Genomic DNA, 15768 nt, shown 5'->3' on the forward strand with positions numbered 1-15768 from the left:
GCAACATATACACAGTGCTTTCACACTAAAAGTCTGTAAACAACGTTAAGCTCTGGGAATGTATGCTAGCATTTATTGATGAGATTCACTTTAATATAAAGTATAAATAGCAACATACTTCAACAGTTTTGAATTTTGAAAAAATTCCTCTTCATACTCTTTAATAGATTCGATACTTTCACTGCTGTTTCCTAGAGAAAGGAGAGAGTGCCACAACAATTCCATTTAGACATTGATTCTGTATCAACAAACAAAAAAGAACCAGACATAGAACTCTGATTACCTTTTCCTGTAACGACTGCAAAGTAACCCAAAGCCTTCATTGGGAAGAGTTTACCTTCAATGATTTGTTGTATCTATGCAAATAAGTACAAAAAATATGTTGATCTTGTATCCATTCTCTCATTTCATTAATGCAATATTAAAATGTCTCAAACAACATATAAAGATAGATTATGCAGGACTAACTCTTTCTTAGGAGATTACACAGAGGTTTTACTGCACTCTGAAAATTGTAGTTAAAGGAAAGACACAAATACAGGAAAAACTTAATACCAAAATGCACAGTACATAGCTAGAAGATGGAAAGCCACTTGAAATTTAATGTTGACTGGACTGCAGGTTTTTACAACAATTAGACTTACATAAACCTATTACTAATAAATGTTTTGACTATCTTGGATATTACTTAAAATAATAATAATTATAACTGCAAGTTAGTTAGCATTTTACTCCCATATATCAAAAAGCACTTTACAAAGGAAGGTAAATATCATTATACCTATTTTACAGATGGGGAAAATAAGGCACAGAGTTGAAATTACTTAACCAATGTCATATAGCAGAAATCAGTAAAAGCAAAAACCTGCACAGATTAAAAATAATAAAACCCTCATCCTGGATGCCCTAACAGACATCTTTTCCTTCTTTTCTTTTCAAAACCTTCCCAAAAAGTTAGATGCACTTTCATGTTTGTATTTGCACCACAATTTTCTGCACAACTGTCCCTCTACATGCTGTGGCCTTAGAACAGAAGGCTTATATAGTCACCCTGTTTGGGCTGGACACGTTTTTCTCAGCAAGGTCCACCTTAGTCAAAACAAAGATTGTCCTTTTCCCGTGAGGATCCATTTGGCTGACTAAATCAGTGACAATGCTGCGTTCTGCATCCACCGACCCATCTGAAAAGATTTTTAAAGATGCCATTTCAAGACCTTTGGTAGGATAGACAGCACTCGAACTCTGACTATTCAGTGGGCACTACAGTTAATTTTTAGCAAATTGTTTAAGTTAAAAATATTAATGATAGCATGCCCCTCAGTATTTAGCTTTCGGCACAAGCAGTGCGAATTTGCGTATGTTCTTTGCATCAGAAAATTATTGTCCCCTGGTGACTAACGATAAAAATAAGTTTCCACTAAAACTAAAATACACCTAGACGTTAAACTATTCACCAAAATTTTGTTTGAAAAAAGTACATGACACAATTCTCAGTATAAAGATCTCTCTACCGTGGTCTCTTAGCTTAGGAACACTGTTTTGGGGAAATCTTGCCTTTAAATAGTACTATCACGGTCTTGGTTATATTTTAAAAGTAATAAAATTGTAAGCTTTTTTTGTATTAGTGGCAAAAGGGCCAAACAATGCCATGAATTTAAGAAAAAAAGAAAGACATCACAGAGTGTACTGTGGGGCCCACAGTGCAAATTCCCACAATATTTCAGATGACCTACCTAGAGAACATTTCCTAAAACTGCACCAAGAAATTAAGAACTGACTTCTGTTCAGGGTCATTTTTCTAGAAATCTAGACGAAAGATCTAAAGAATACACTGCAAGGTTTTAATTAGCACAAGCAAATGCCATTTTGATTATTGTCTAGCGTCCTAATTTACCTTGAATACAAAGGATGATGGCATTCGGGTTCTGCATATAGGCCTTGCTGATGCTAAAGATAGTATCCTTAGTATCTGGAGCCATACCTGACGTCACAGTCTTTAAAAAAAATAGAATATATTTAAAAAAAGAGAGATGGAATGAAAGATTGTTTCCTTTGGTAAGAGTGTATTAACTGACTGCTCTGTACTTACACTAATGACACCAGGCAAATCTACCAACACCATTCTCTGCAGACCAGGACCTTTCACATTTAAGGAGATGGTCTGTAAAACAAAGCTGGAATGAAACTTTTCACCATGGGGTATGACTTTTTTTTTTTAAAAAAGAGGTCAGATGACCAAGATGCCTGACAGCAGAACCATTTTTATGGTATAAATACATTTCTTTATACAGTACAAGATCTTGAAATAGCTACAAACTGATTGGACATAGCCTCATAATTGATGGGACAAGTACAAATGAGACTCTGCATGAAATGAATGGGGAGCCTTACCTCAGCACTGACAGTGCATCCTTCTTTCACACTCTTCCTCATTCGGATCTCTATCTCATTTCTCAAGGCTGCAAGCTGTTTTGACACAAAGATATCAGATGATATTAATCATTTGGCTCTAGACTGTTCTCAATGGTAGCAGATGACAGAACGAGGAGTAATGGTCTTAAGTTGCAGGGGGGGAGGTTTAGATTGGATATTAGGAAAAACTTTTTCACTATGAGGGTGGTGAAACACTGGAATGCGTTACCTAGGGAGGTGGTAGAATCTCCTTCCTTAGAGGTTTTTAAGGTCAGGCTTGACAAAGCCCTGGCTGGGATGATTTAACTGGGAATTGGTCCTGCTTCGAGCAGGGGGTTGGACTAGATGACCTTCTGGGGTCCCTTCCAACCCTCATATTCTATGATTCTATGGGCAAATATTACTTGAATACTCAATAACAGACACCAACATTGGCAAACAAGATGACTTAGCAGCTAGGTAACACCTTTTATCCAAAGGTCATTGTTACAATCATTGACTAGGCCTCAATACACACAGGAGAAGCAGATAAGAGAATATCAATTTTATAATTTGGTTAACTGAAGCACAGAAAGGTTTACTGATTTGCCCAAGGACTCTCAAAACTCAGTAGCGTACCCGGGAGCAGGAGTTGTTACACTCAGTCTCCTGCTCTAACTATTATGCCCACTTCATTGCCATTCAGCTCTAGGTAGCAAGGACACTGAAACATAGTGTAACATTTAACAAAGTTCTAGAGTAGCAGCCATGTTAGTCTGTATTCACAAAAAGAAAAGGAGTACTTGTGGCACCTTAGAGACTAACCAATTTATTTGAGCACAAGCTTTCGTTATGGTCAAATAAATTGGTTAGTCTCTAAGGTGCCACAAGTACTCCTTTTCATTTTACAAAGTACCCCTCTTTGCTCAACAGTCTTCTAATCCCTATACTCAGTGGGCAACAGCCAGTATAGACATCTATTTTTTCAAACAAAAATGTGATCAAGATTACATTCATCTCAAGACATTTCTTGTACTTACATCCTCTTCCTTGGTCAGATCAAACTCCCGAGAGCTGTCTTTGAACAAAGCCACATGGTGGGGACCTTCACTAAGTGTTACCTAATATTTAGGATGAGGAGATGTGTAACTAATAAAATCTTAATAGCCAAGATTTACAAGACAGAAACCCTTCCCCAAAACAAACAAAATAAGGGTTTTAAACATTTACCATCATTATTCAAAGGAATGTACTACCTAAGAAAGGTGCTTGGTTGACAGCTCTCTAAATGGAAATCCTTTAGACATTCTTCGAATTTGCTAAAGCTATGATTTTGGCACGGAGTTCATGGCAATCATGAATCTGAATAAAGTCCGTGACAAGCCCATCCCACGGCGGCAGCTCCTGTCTTGTGGGGCTGGGCCTGGTATAAGCACCAGCAATGGGGGAACCAAAGGGCTATCCTCTTCCCTGACTTTTTAAAACGTGGCTGGGAGGGAGCATGCCATGGTCCAGCCCTACAGGCTGGCGCCCACTCTGCTTTATGTCATGTGCAATGTGCCAACTGGGACGCACTCTGCATCGTGCCGCATGATGGTGGCCAAGTCTTTACCTGCCAAAACCAAGGCGGCAGCAACTCTGGGCACAGGGGACCAGTCGGGTCCACGAAGCTGGACAAATCCATCATCCAAGGGCCTCGGGCTAGCCAGCAGGGATGGTAAGGTAAAGAGAGTGGGGGAGAGAGGGATGGTGAGGGGGAAGGGGAATCAGGAGCTTCAGGAAGGTTGGACCTGTGTGAGGGGGTACAGCAGGCGCTGGGGGCAGAGCGTCAGGCTGGTGGGGTCATTCTGGAGCCCCCAGATGGAGATGGAGGGGCGCTGTGACTGTGTATGTCAGCTCACAATGCCTGGACCGGGGAGATGGGCCCAGCCCTGTGGGACAGGAACTGCAGCTGCAGGGTCAGTGAGGGGTGAGTTCTCTCTCCAACCTCCCTGCCTCTCCCAGGCCTCATCTTTCAGCACCCCCACTATATAATCCACAGTCATTTCCACCCACCCTAAACAGTACACGTTTTTGGTGTCAGTTCTTTTCTTTTGTAACCAACCATACTACCAACAACAAAAGTTACTGTTTAAATTATTTTTGGGGAGGAGGAAAGCATTAATGTAATATTTCTTAGTAGCAACAAGGATTAAAACATCATTTTTGATAAATCTGATTCAGTTTGTTTGAAAAAGGGGAAAAATTATTGCTTTTCCTTGTTAAAGGCAGCAGGTAAAAATACATTATTTGGTGACCTTTCTGTGCCTTTTAGTTTTCTTCCTGCATCTCTACTGCGCCATTCACTAAAAATTTCTGTGCCAAAATTGTAGGCTTGGGAATGGACAATGAGTGTACAAGCTTTCAGTTCTGTGTCTCAGCCATGATTGCACTGACTACCTCTAGGACTAAGAGGCTAGTTCAGTCTCTGTGCTCATTCAACCAGCGGGTGTCTCTGGTGTGAGTGCTGATAAGTGTTAACACCCATCTGTTGGTCTCCGAGCCAGTTCCTAACAGTCAGATGGGAGTTATTTTCATATTAGTGGCATTTCACCCAAAAGCAGATAGTTAAAAGTATTATTTATTTATTTTTTCCATCTGCACAATCAGTTTCTAATAACTTTTTATCTTCAGCAAGTTTGGTAAGAAGATAGCTATGCATTTAAAATATTCCATAAGCAAAAAAGGACCTTGCCTACCTAAAATGCACAGGCACACAACTGATTTTCACCTTCACTGATGTCATAGGAGCTCTCTGCACAATAATAATACAACTAATAACAACACTTAGCTCTGATATAGCACTTTTCATCAGTATATCGCAAAGCGCTTCACAATCTTTTCAATGCATTTCTCCTCACAACACCCCACGAGTTAGGGAAATATTATTAATCAAAACGGAGGATGAGGCAGAATTAATGTGAACAGACATAAGCAGCACATATTTATGTATTATTCCTCATTTAAAAATTGAAGCCCCCATTCTTCAAATACGTCTAGGCATAGTGTTTACTTAGTGTGAGTAACCCCAATCGAAATCCATGGGACCATTCACATTAGTAACTGCTACACCCTGATAGTAAGTACTGGTAGGATTTAGCCCATTAGTAGAAACAATGCAACAGCACATTTATGCTTTTAAATGCTTTTAAAATAATCAGATATTCAAACAAAGATAACTTAGCTTAGATTAAGTGAATGTATAGTACTTGGATACTTTACAATATTTTGAATACCGTTAGGATACCTGTTAGGATACTGTTTCTTACCTTAACAGGAGAACGTGTCATCATTTCCCCAGACCCTCGAGGAAATATCCGGGCTTGTGCAATCATTTCCAGCACACTGGTTTTTCCTGCACTCTGATCTCCAACCACTACAACCTTAAATGAAAGTATTATGTATTAAATGAAAGTCACTGGCTTTTCATAATTAAGGCAGTTTCTTCAGTAGGACAGCTTAGTTAAACAATACACTGTAGCAACCAATTGAGAACATATATTAGAACTTTTTTCAGAGTAGCAGCCGTGTTAGTCTGTATTCGCAAAAAGAAAAGGAGGACTTGTGGCACCTTAGAGACTAACCAATTTATTAGAGCATAAGCTTTCGTGATTAGTTTTGACAACAAATAATGAATTCCTTAATAGATAAACAACTGATTTTATTCATGCAAAAGTTTTTCCACTTGGGCCATTTAAAACTAGAGATAGGGCAAAGTAACAGTGTCTGGATCTGGATCAGGCTTTGTCTATGGTTCAAGGCCAGTTCGGGGTTTAGTTCAACGGTGATGAAGCCACATGATCTGTTCCCACAAGATTTTGGTCACATATGAATTGGAAAGTTAGCCTTTTTCAATCTGGATCTGAATTAGTACCAAACTGCAGTGGGATGTATGGATGCAGAAATTCAAAACCAAAAACTCAAAACCAAAACCAGCACCCAGCATTCAAAAGGGTTCATATTCAAGGCTGCAGGTTGACAAATCATTTAAAAGTGAAATGGACAAAACATTCAGAACTACACTATAGGGAAAAGTCCTGCATTATCAGGCAAATGGACTAACTCTAATTTTTATCATTCTGGGATATATGAAGGTCTTTAGATTAAATATCTAGGCTGTTTTTTCTGCGTGTAAGATTAAAATCACCCCTAACTCTTAATCTGGGGTCTGCAAACCAAAACACGTACAACTTTTTCATGCATGGTATACTATATTACTCACTCCAGGAAGTAACATTTTCACTTAAAGTTACATAACCCTTTAAGACTTCACTGACTTACCCGAGGTAGATGATCTTGGGTATTATAGCTGGCATCATAGTCAGACAGAATGTCTAGAACTTCAGAGTACATATCAATCAAAGATTTCTAAAAAGAATTGAAATACAGGAGTGAAAACTAAACTGGTTAAAAGAGCTAAGACCAAGTGCCAACAGTTTTCATCTTGAGGTCCTATAAGAGAAGATTATTGTGTGCTTACATTCTCATCAAGGTTTGAGCCTTAAACCTTCAGTGCCGCAGCACAGACCACTTCCATTTTAGCTAAAGTATTAACTACAATAACTGGCAGCAGAAGTAGTCTGTTATCCTGTGCAGAAGGATTTCTAGCTTATTGAAACAATGGGGTGCATATACACGTCATGCCCAATTTTACAGACAGCACAGCCGAGTACTTAGGTTTGGCAGATTCTGAAACAGTGTAGTAAAGTGGCTGAATGATGGATTTCCCATATAAGAGATCTAGGTTCAATTTCTAGCTTGTAGAGAGGATTTGCTCGATCACCAGAGTTGCAAATCCAATAACTAATAACCTCAGTCAGTACAAGTGTGACAAACTCATTATCTCCTGGTTCCAAGGAGGAAGATCCGTTTTGTCTGTGCCTCATTTGGAAGTACTCTACATGAGGGAGACTGAAAAGAGGTGGTGCACGCACAGTTTTGATAGAATGCTCAGAGCTTGAGACAGCAAGTGAAGAACAAACTATACTTTGCAAAACACTTGAAAATAGTGATTTTTTTTTTCAACAACTCTTTATTTTGTTAAATCTGCATGGATTTATATGGGGCCATCAAACTACCTCTCTGCCAAGTCTCAAAGTCCCGTTTCAAACCATGGAGGTGCTAGAGAACTGTATACAAACAGCTAGAAGAATATTTTTATAATTAAATTACAATAATGTAGATTTTAGTTACATAATGCTGCACAAACCACAAATCCAACTTTTTAATTTATGTAATCTTCAAGATAGACTTAGTAACTTCAGATCTTGTTATACACATGTAATTACATACAGTTAAAGCACAGTTAGAAATGAGGTTCATTGAAATTGCTTACCCAGTATCCTTAAGTGTAAAGTCCACTCATCAATAGCTAAAAACATTAAGATGCATTTATGATGCTAAAAGACCAATTGCTAAATAAGTATTAATGAAGCACTGTAGCGCTCATGAACTAATTCTGGTCTCACACTTCTGAGGGACTACCATGTAACTATATGATACAGTACCTTTAGATTCCTTTGATGAATGCCCTTGTCATCTTTCTGCAACACCAGCTTTCTTAGTTCTTTGTTTTCCTTCTCTAAGCGCTCAAGAATTCGTTGATATTTCAGCTACAAAACAGTAGCACAAATAGAAAACAGTGTGCACAGATTAGTAAACTTTTCCCTATCTAAGAATTTTATTATATGGAAAAAAACCTCACTCTCCGAACAAGTCCTTCTAAACCACAGAAAATATTTAACCACTGAAAGCTTGTTAAAATCCTACATAACCAAGTGAAAACTATTCAAAAATGACAGATTGAAGAACCAACTTGACTATACCTTTATCGTGAATGAAATGAAAATTTTTAAACAACCAGAAAAACACCTGAAATACATCAAAAGTCAGAGATAGGAGAGAACAAAGAGAGACCTTATTAAAAATGTCCTTTCATTTGATATTCCATTCTTAGTTAATCTAGATATAGAGGATGTAGTAAGAGCCTAAACCAGAAGTTATCAAACTATGGTCCATGAAGGATTTCATGGTGAGGGAAGTAGGGACAGGAATATCATTCACTGATATTTCTTCTACAAATTGTGTACACTTTACAAAAATGCTTTAGACCAGTGGTTTTCAACCTTTTTTCATTTGCAGACCCCTAAAAAATTTCAAATAGAGGTGCAGACTCCTTTGCAAATATCAGACACAGTCTGCAGATCCCTAGGGTCCGTGGACCACAGGTTGAAAACCACTGTTCTATGGTAACGACAACCTTTAACAGACCCCTTAGACACAGTCCATGGACCACTGCATCTGCAGACCACAGGTTGAAAACCACTGCTTTGGACAGTATATTTTTCAGCTATCACAAGCAAAAGGTACCTCCAGCATCAGACTATTTTAGAACTATGGGACTAAGCCAAAATGTTCAAACTTGGAACATCTAAATTCATATTTAAACACCTAAAATGAGCAACCTGAATTTCATAGGTGCTGGGCACCCACAATTCCCATAGATGTCACTAATATATCAGTGGAAGCTGTGGGTGCTCACCATTACCAAGAAAAAGATCCTTATATTCAGTGTCTACATGTGGATTTAGAAGCCTGCTTTAGGTCCATAATTGAACATTGTGGCCCCACTGCCCATCACAGTTTCTAGAACAACTGTTCCAATTCACTCCAGGCTGCCATGAAAGGCAGACTATTTTAAATTGGTACAGCTCAAGGGGGAAAAAGTTTTAGAAGTTGTAAAGTGTCAGGTGTTTGAGCTTTTTTCAAGCCTTTATAGTTTAAAAAAAAAATTAAAAAGGGCTGGTCATCTGAAAAAGGTGGAAAATTGAAGCGCTCTGCCAGTAGTTGTCAGCATGGCTCAAGGTTGTAAGATAGTTTCCTGAGCACTTCTATTGGCTTCAGATTGCTAAAGTCTATCGATAAATGGACAAAAATATCCCAAGGAAAACATTCTGTAACTTTGCCATTAGCAGCTGTTCACACTGCAAAGATATCACAACACCTCTTATAAAAATGGCTTTAAATGGGAGGGAAATGGTTACTGATTGGTGTAAACCTGTCTGGTAAGAGAACCACATATTCTAATTGTGCCTATGCCAACAATGCAACTCTTCTTCTGGAAGAAATGGAAACACCGGTTCTTGTGAATTCTACTGTGACTATAAACAGACTAGCATACCACCTTCTGTGGTTTTTAATATTACAGAACTTTCTCTTGTTCCACACTCAGATCCCTGGTGCTTGACTGTCTAATGCATTTTAAGAGCTTTGTGTCTCTCCTAGAAATGTGATTTCATGGATTAAGAGATTAAAATGTCATCTTTTTATGTATAATCCCATTTCCTTTCTATAACAAAAGTATGCCAGCTAAGCAAACACTAAAAAATCAAGACAAATCAACAAAGCTCTAAAATAAAAGAAGGTAAATCTAACACATTGTCCAATTCAGGATAGAGTATCAATTGTAGTGTAGAAGCATCTGATCCAGGCATAATCTTTAAAAAATTCCTTCAATTTCTGCAAGATGTCATATTTGAGGTGCATTTTTGTTCAGTCAATTTGAGTTTTGCACATATGGTCCTCTGAATTTTGGTTCCTTGTTACCTGGACTACGTACCTGAGTGTGCAGAAGTTCTTCTTGAAGCTGATCAATCTTCTCTTTGTCAGAGACCTACAACATTAAGAAACATAATCATGGTCATTGCTTGGTTATACAAGACATATGTTTAGTTTATCCTCAGTGTGCAACTGAATCCCAAACCAGAAGCTTTATTAAACATAAAATAACTGATTAAGCATGCATTTCCAGTCAAATCGAGTTCTTAAATCAAATCATCATTTGGCATTTAAAGTGGCTAAAGGTTCCGCCAAAAGCAGAAACATTCTATAAAATGAAGTCTAAATCTTTGTGCAAGCCAGTAGAAAAATTAACACCTTCAGGACCAGATACTGAGAAATCAGGCTTAATGATCAATAAAATTCAGTAGCTTCCTCAGAGAATTTCTCCCCCACCAAGGGATTGATAAAGTCAGGTGGCCGAATTGTCTGGGCCTAAATATTTATTTGTTTAATTAGTACGCCACTTTGAAGATGCAAACACAAACTTGTATCGATTTGGTTCAACACCACTCCCCGCTAGGTATGCCAATACATAAAATCTTTCTAAACTATCAGCATCCTCTAGATTGTGCAGTGCATTCTTGCCAGGTGTTTATATTTAAGATTTATAAATGCCAGAGGTTAGGGATCACATTCTTTGTGTCTTGTACACAACTGAGCCAAATTATGTAGCCAAATTCTAAAAGGAACACTGTACTCTGCAAAAATATTAAGTATATTTTACTATTCCATTATTTTAATTTGTCAGTATGCAATCTTGATGGGATGCTTTACATTAGCATACACAGTCACTCAGACAGTATTAAAATGTGGGAAACAATGTAGAAGAGTGATCATAATGTAAAATTTTTCAGTGACCGGTGAATTCAAGTGTGATCTCACTATAGTTGTGCAAACATGAAGGGACTTTTAGTCAAATCCTTTCAAAAATGAATTTGTAAAATAAAGTAGATCTAAAAAAGAAAGTGAAAACAGATGGAACTTTCAATCTGTTTCTTCAGAAATGTAATTAAGGTCACAAGTTCAATAATGAAATACCAAACATAGGAATCATGCAAGTATTTGAAAACTAAGATGAAGCGTAAAGGACAATTAAGAAGGAACGATTAATGAAAAGATGAAGTAATAATACCAATATAAAGAAATTCAACTCAACTTTAAAATGAAGTCACTCTAAATATTTGCAATTCAAACAAATTAGCTTGAAGTGAAAGGAGAATATCAACTTAATGCATGGATAACATGTCATTTATAGGACACAAACCAATGCAGTCACTCTTTAATTTCATAGTAACTGTTGGCAGCTTGACAGTTCCCAGTTCTTCATGGCAATTGGCTTATTGGAGCTTCTTAATCTATAAGATACACATGCCCATGTATTTACTTTGCAATAGGCAATGCCAAATTACAATCCTCTCTATATCCAATTATTTTCTTATTCATTAGCTGATCCTTGAAGATAAAGTGCTGGAAGCAGGCCACCTTCTGTTTCCACCAGTGGACCAACAGCACAGAAACATGAAGGCAACAGACACTAAGAAGAGTTCAGCACAGAGAAGGTGGCTTGATGCCTTTAGCAATATACAGTATGTCTAAACAAACAGAGATATATCTACCCACCCACACACCCAAATAGAAAGTACAGCAGGCATATAATGGGAGAGACCAGGATAAGAAGGACAGAAAACAGTGAAGGAAGAAAAGAGGAAAACACAAAAAAAGGAATACAGAAAATGTTTCTGGGCAATGCAGCCATCCAAAAAACAGCTATGTCCCTCCTCTCAAAAGCATTTAAGAAAGCTTTTTCTGGAGGTTTGATAAATTTTTAATGAAATAGTGAAGGGGATTATACTAGTCATTGTTATGGCCGCCTTTCATTTTGTTCACTATAAATATACCGCTGATATCTAGACAAATATTCAATATTCTCCCCCCAAAATGGTTACTGAAAATGCCCGAGGAATTTTAGGAAAAACAAACAATGCTTTTTTGGAATCCTAAGAATGCTCTCAGAGTGGGTCACAACTCTCCTTTCTCCACCTAAGCCATTTTACACTTCAGGAGTAGATGGGCAGATAATGCACTAATCTCTCTTCTCAGTAGTCACGGGTTGATATTTGCTGTCAGTCACAAAGGAGTGAATTGTGATAACCTTATTCTAGTTCCTAGAAAGCAGCCCTCTAACGATGTGCCACAATATACGGCAGGGAAATACGCAGCATTGAGACACTTCTAGCAGTAACGTACAGACTATGTCAGAACTAAGGACATGTGTACACTACAGCCCTAAATCAACCCACATTAGGTTGACTTACAGCCACCACAGTAATTACTGCAGGGGCGGATGTCCACACTACGCTCCTTCTGTCAGTGGTGCGTGTCCTCACAAGGAGTGAGTCCAACCAACTGAAAAGGGGCAGTGGGGGAGGCTGAGAGTCAAGGCTCTCAGCTCCCAGCTGGGCACACAGCTGCTCCTCTCTGCCCCGCCCCGGGCTTCTCACCTCCCTGCAGCCAGGCTCTAGCGACCTGGCTTTCTTGACAAGGCAGTCAACAGCTGATGTAAGTAACACAGCATCTACACAAACACTGCATCACCCTAACCACACCGACATAAGCTCTGTGCGTCTTGTGGAGGTGGAGTCATGATGTTGGTGTAGCAGGACACTTACACTGATGGGACAAGGCTGTAGTGTGTACATTGATATAATTAGGTCAACATAAGCTGCCTTAGGTGGACCTAACTGTGTAGTATAGACAAAGCCTAATGTGCACCAGCAGAACACTATAGTGAAATCTGCAGTCCCATTGATTTCCCACTGAATCTGTGTGTCCTATTCATTTCAATGGAACTATTCATGTGCTTTAAGCTAAGTGTTTCATTTATTTTGCGTTTTTATGCCTGGCTGTAGTTAGCACCTTCATATTTTTCACTTAGAATATTTCATTCACAACAATATTCCCAAGCATTTCTACATTGGTCATAATTAAGGCTGTGAGTTTGTCATGGAGGTAACAGATTCCTTGACTTTCTGTGACCTCCATGACTTGCAGTGGCCGATGCGCCTGGCAAAGGGGCAACTCAGGCAGCCCTTGCGGCAGTCTCGGGCCCCCGCGCCCCCTCAACCTCCCAGTAGCAAGAGTTTCAGTGTCTGAGGGGCCAGAGAATTGGGGCATGGGATAGGGTGAGATGGGCTCTGGGTGGCGCTATCTCAGAGGCTCCCCAGAAGCAGCGACATCCCCCTCGCTCAGCTCCTAGGTGGAGGCGTGGCCAGGAAGCTCTGTCTGTTGCCTCTGCCCAGAGCGCTGTCTTTGCAGCTCCCACTGGCTGGGAGGCAGCCAATGGAAGGTACAGGGGCGGTGCCAGCAGGCAGAGACAGCATGCAGAGCTGTCTGGCCACGCCTCCGCCTAGCAGCTGAGTGAGGGGGATGTCGCCACTTCTGGGGAGCTCCCCAGGTAGGCGTCGCCCAGAGCCCACCTCACCCCAGCCCATGCCCTAATCCCCTGCCCCCTCCCACACCCAAACTCTGCTGCTGGGGCTCGGGGGGGGGAGGGAGCCAGGTAGGGAGCCTGTCAGCTCTGCCAACATGCCCCCTTCTACCCCCCCGCAGCAGGGCCGCCAGGCAGCTCCCCCCACCCCCACGTTTTAGTCACCGGTATTTTTAGTAAAAGTCACAGACAGATCACAGGCCATGAATTTATTATTTTTTTTTTTTTACTGCCCATGACCTATCTGTGACTTTTACTAAAAATACCCATGACTAAAATGTAGCCTTAGTCATAACTGCAGTATTTTCCAGCAAATTACAGAGTAATAACATGGTCACCCATGCCTGATAATAATTGACATGATGAAAGAAACTGTCAACTTTTTAACAAAACATACAAATCCATTTATTACTTGTTTTAGTTCTTATTTCAAATGCTGTGCGGATACATTTTTTTGTCAATCCAATTCATCCAAAAAACCATAAATGACAAAAAAAAAAAAGAAAAAGAAAAACAACATAGGCCAGATAGGGACCAAGTCCTGGCACTTCTGAAAATCCCAGGAGGCACCTATTGGCATCTTTAGGTACCTACATACCTTAAAAATCTGTGTGATTGTCACAAGTTTGACATGATATCACAAAACTGTCCCAAACCACGAACATCTCATAGTTAAACATTAAGAGCTATAACAATTCCCAGTGGCATCACTGAAAACGTCAATGCACAGAGAGATGCAGCCATATGAGTTCTTGCTATGCAACAAACCCTTCAGCTAAATATAATACAGTATTTGCCAAGTGGGCAATAAAAGTCTACAGGGAAAGAATTACAAGTGTATAAGGGCATTAAAAAAATGAGTTATCAGGTGCCCTTTTAGTAATATTTTCATAAATTTCCATCTAAAATAGACAATCTATATTATACAAACATTTTAGACTGTAGATTAAATCCCAAATTAAGATGAAAATCTGGGAAATTTAGATTCTGCAGTTTAATTATTTTTATGACTGAGGAGAATCTGTATCACATGGTGCATGCAAGTCCCTCTGCTGCTTGGTTTGTTCATTACACATTCTGACAACGTCAATGAGATACTAAAGGAAAGGAACAGGAATACTCAGGCTTAGAGGAATGGAAATGAAAATCATATTTTCAAGTAGACAGGTAACACATCAGCTTGCAAAAGAAAAGTGAGGTAAATTTAGCCATGGCATAAGTGGCAGCAACTTGGCTGACTTCAACGGGAGTTGCACCTGTTTCTGCCAAGACAGAGCTTGGCCCAATGACTGAATCTTTACATTACATCCTCATTTTAAGGTGTGTACAGCAAGTGTTCTGTTTACCTGGCCATTCAATTTGTTTCACAACAAATGGGTTCGTTGCAGCAAAATAAAACTCATCATCATTCCTCGCCACTGGCATGCATCAAAGCACACAAAACTGCACATCTAAATGTTACAATCGGCTTTGATATTTCTACAAGGAACGTGATGCTCAAGCATTCTGGACATAAATTTAGGACTTTCCCTTACAGGATTGTAAGTTATTTACTGAGATAGACATCAAATCTTTTCTGCAATTCCAAGGCCATGGAATTAGTTGCAAAAGAGCAATAATGATGGGGAATTCTCTGTAGAAATAGATTAATCCTGAAAAAATAAACTCTTTGCTAGTTACTCAAAAAATGAAGCTGAAGTTTAAATACCAAGTACTGTATCCCCTTTCCAGCAACGGTTTTAAGTTTTCATATATCCAACACTACACAAATAGGCACTTCTTAAAAAGGCTTTAGAAAAAAGTGGGGATTACTCCGTAATGTTCTTGCTTTCTATTTCAGAATGTAGACCCTTCAGCACAGTCAAATTAACACCCTGCGCTCAAGACAAAAAAACTACCTAGCTCTGCCTTAAACACAGACTTTGCATGCTACCTGACAAAGGAATTGAAGGAGTCACTCTTATTATGCAAAGGAATCAGTAAACAAACAGGCAGATTTAGTCAGCTAAAGGTATCCCTAGTCTTTTACCAGCAACATTGCTCTGGTTGGGAAGTGGGAAGGACTGTGTAACCTACTATTGGACAAATTCTTCTCGGAGTAGTCAGACTCCAGTGCATTACACTTCCAGCATCTTTATTATGTATCATGTTGTTTTGTTGAAGGCAGGACTTGTCAGTTTTCTCTAAACCCCCAAGGTATACTACCTAAATGAGCTAAAAAATGAAACATG

General features: G+C 39.2%; 1 protein-coding gene across 4 annotated transcripts in view; it reads right to left on the reverse strand.

Moving 5' to 3' along the window:
• Positions 1-15768, reverse strand: part of OPA1 (OPA1 mitochondrial dynamin like GTPase) — an 83683-nt gene that overhangs the window by 49937 nt on the left and 17978 nt on the right. For all 4 annotated transcript variants that reach the window (XM_084638786.1, XM_084638784.1, XM_084638785.1 and 1 more), the window contains 11 exons: positions 10049-10102; positions 7938-8042; positions 6712-6798; positions 5700-5813; positions 3432-3512; positions 2392-2466; positions 2090-2161; positions 1895-1994; positions 1051-1181; positions 284-356; positions 119-191 (listed from right to left, as the gene is read on the reverse strand). In XM_084638786.1, the coding sequence (XP_084494912.1) occupies positions 119-191; positions 284-356; positions 1051-1181; positions 1895-1994; positions 2090-2161; positions 2392-2466; positions 3432-3512; positions 5700-5813; positions 6712-6798; positions 7938-8042; positions 10049-10102 (965 nt within the window). The remainder of the gene's footprint in view (positions 1-118; positions 192-283; positions 357-1050; positions 1182-1894; positions 1995-2089; positions 2162-2391; positions 2467-3431; positions 3513-5699; positions 5814-6711; positions 6799-7937; positions 8043-10048; positions 10103-15768) is intronic.

The sequence above is a fragment of the Lepidochelys olivacea genome, assembly GCF_965140295.1.
Source record: "Lepidochelys olivacea isolate rLepOli2 genome assembly, chromosome: 9".
Classification (NCBI taxonomy): domain Eukaryota; kingdom Metazoa; phylum Chordata; order Testudines; family Cheloniidae; genus Lepidochelys; species Lepidochelys olivacea.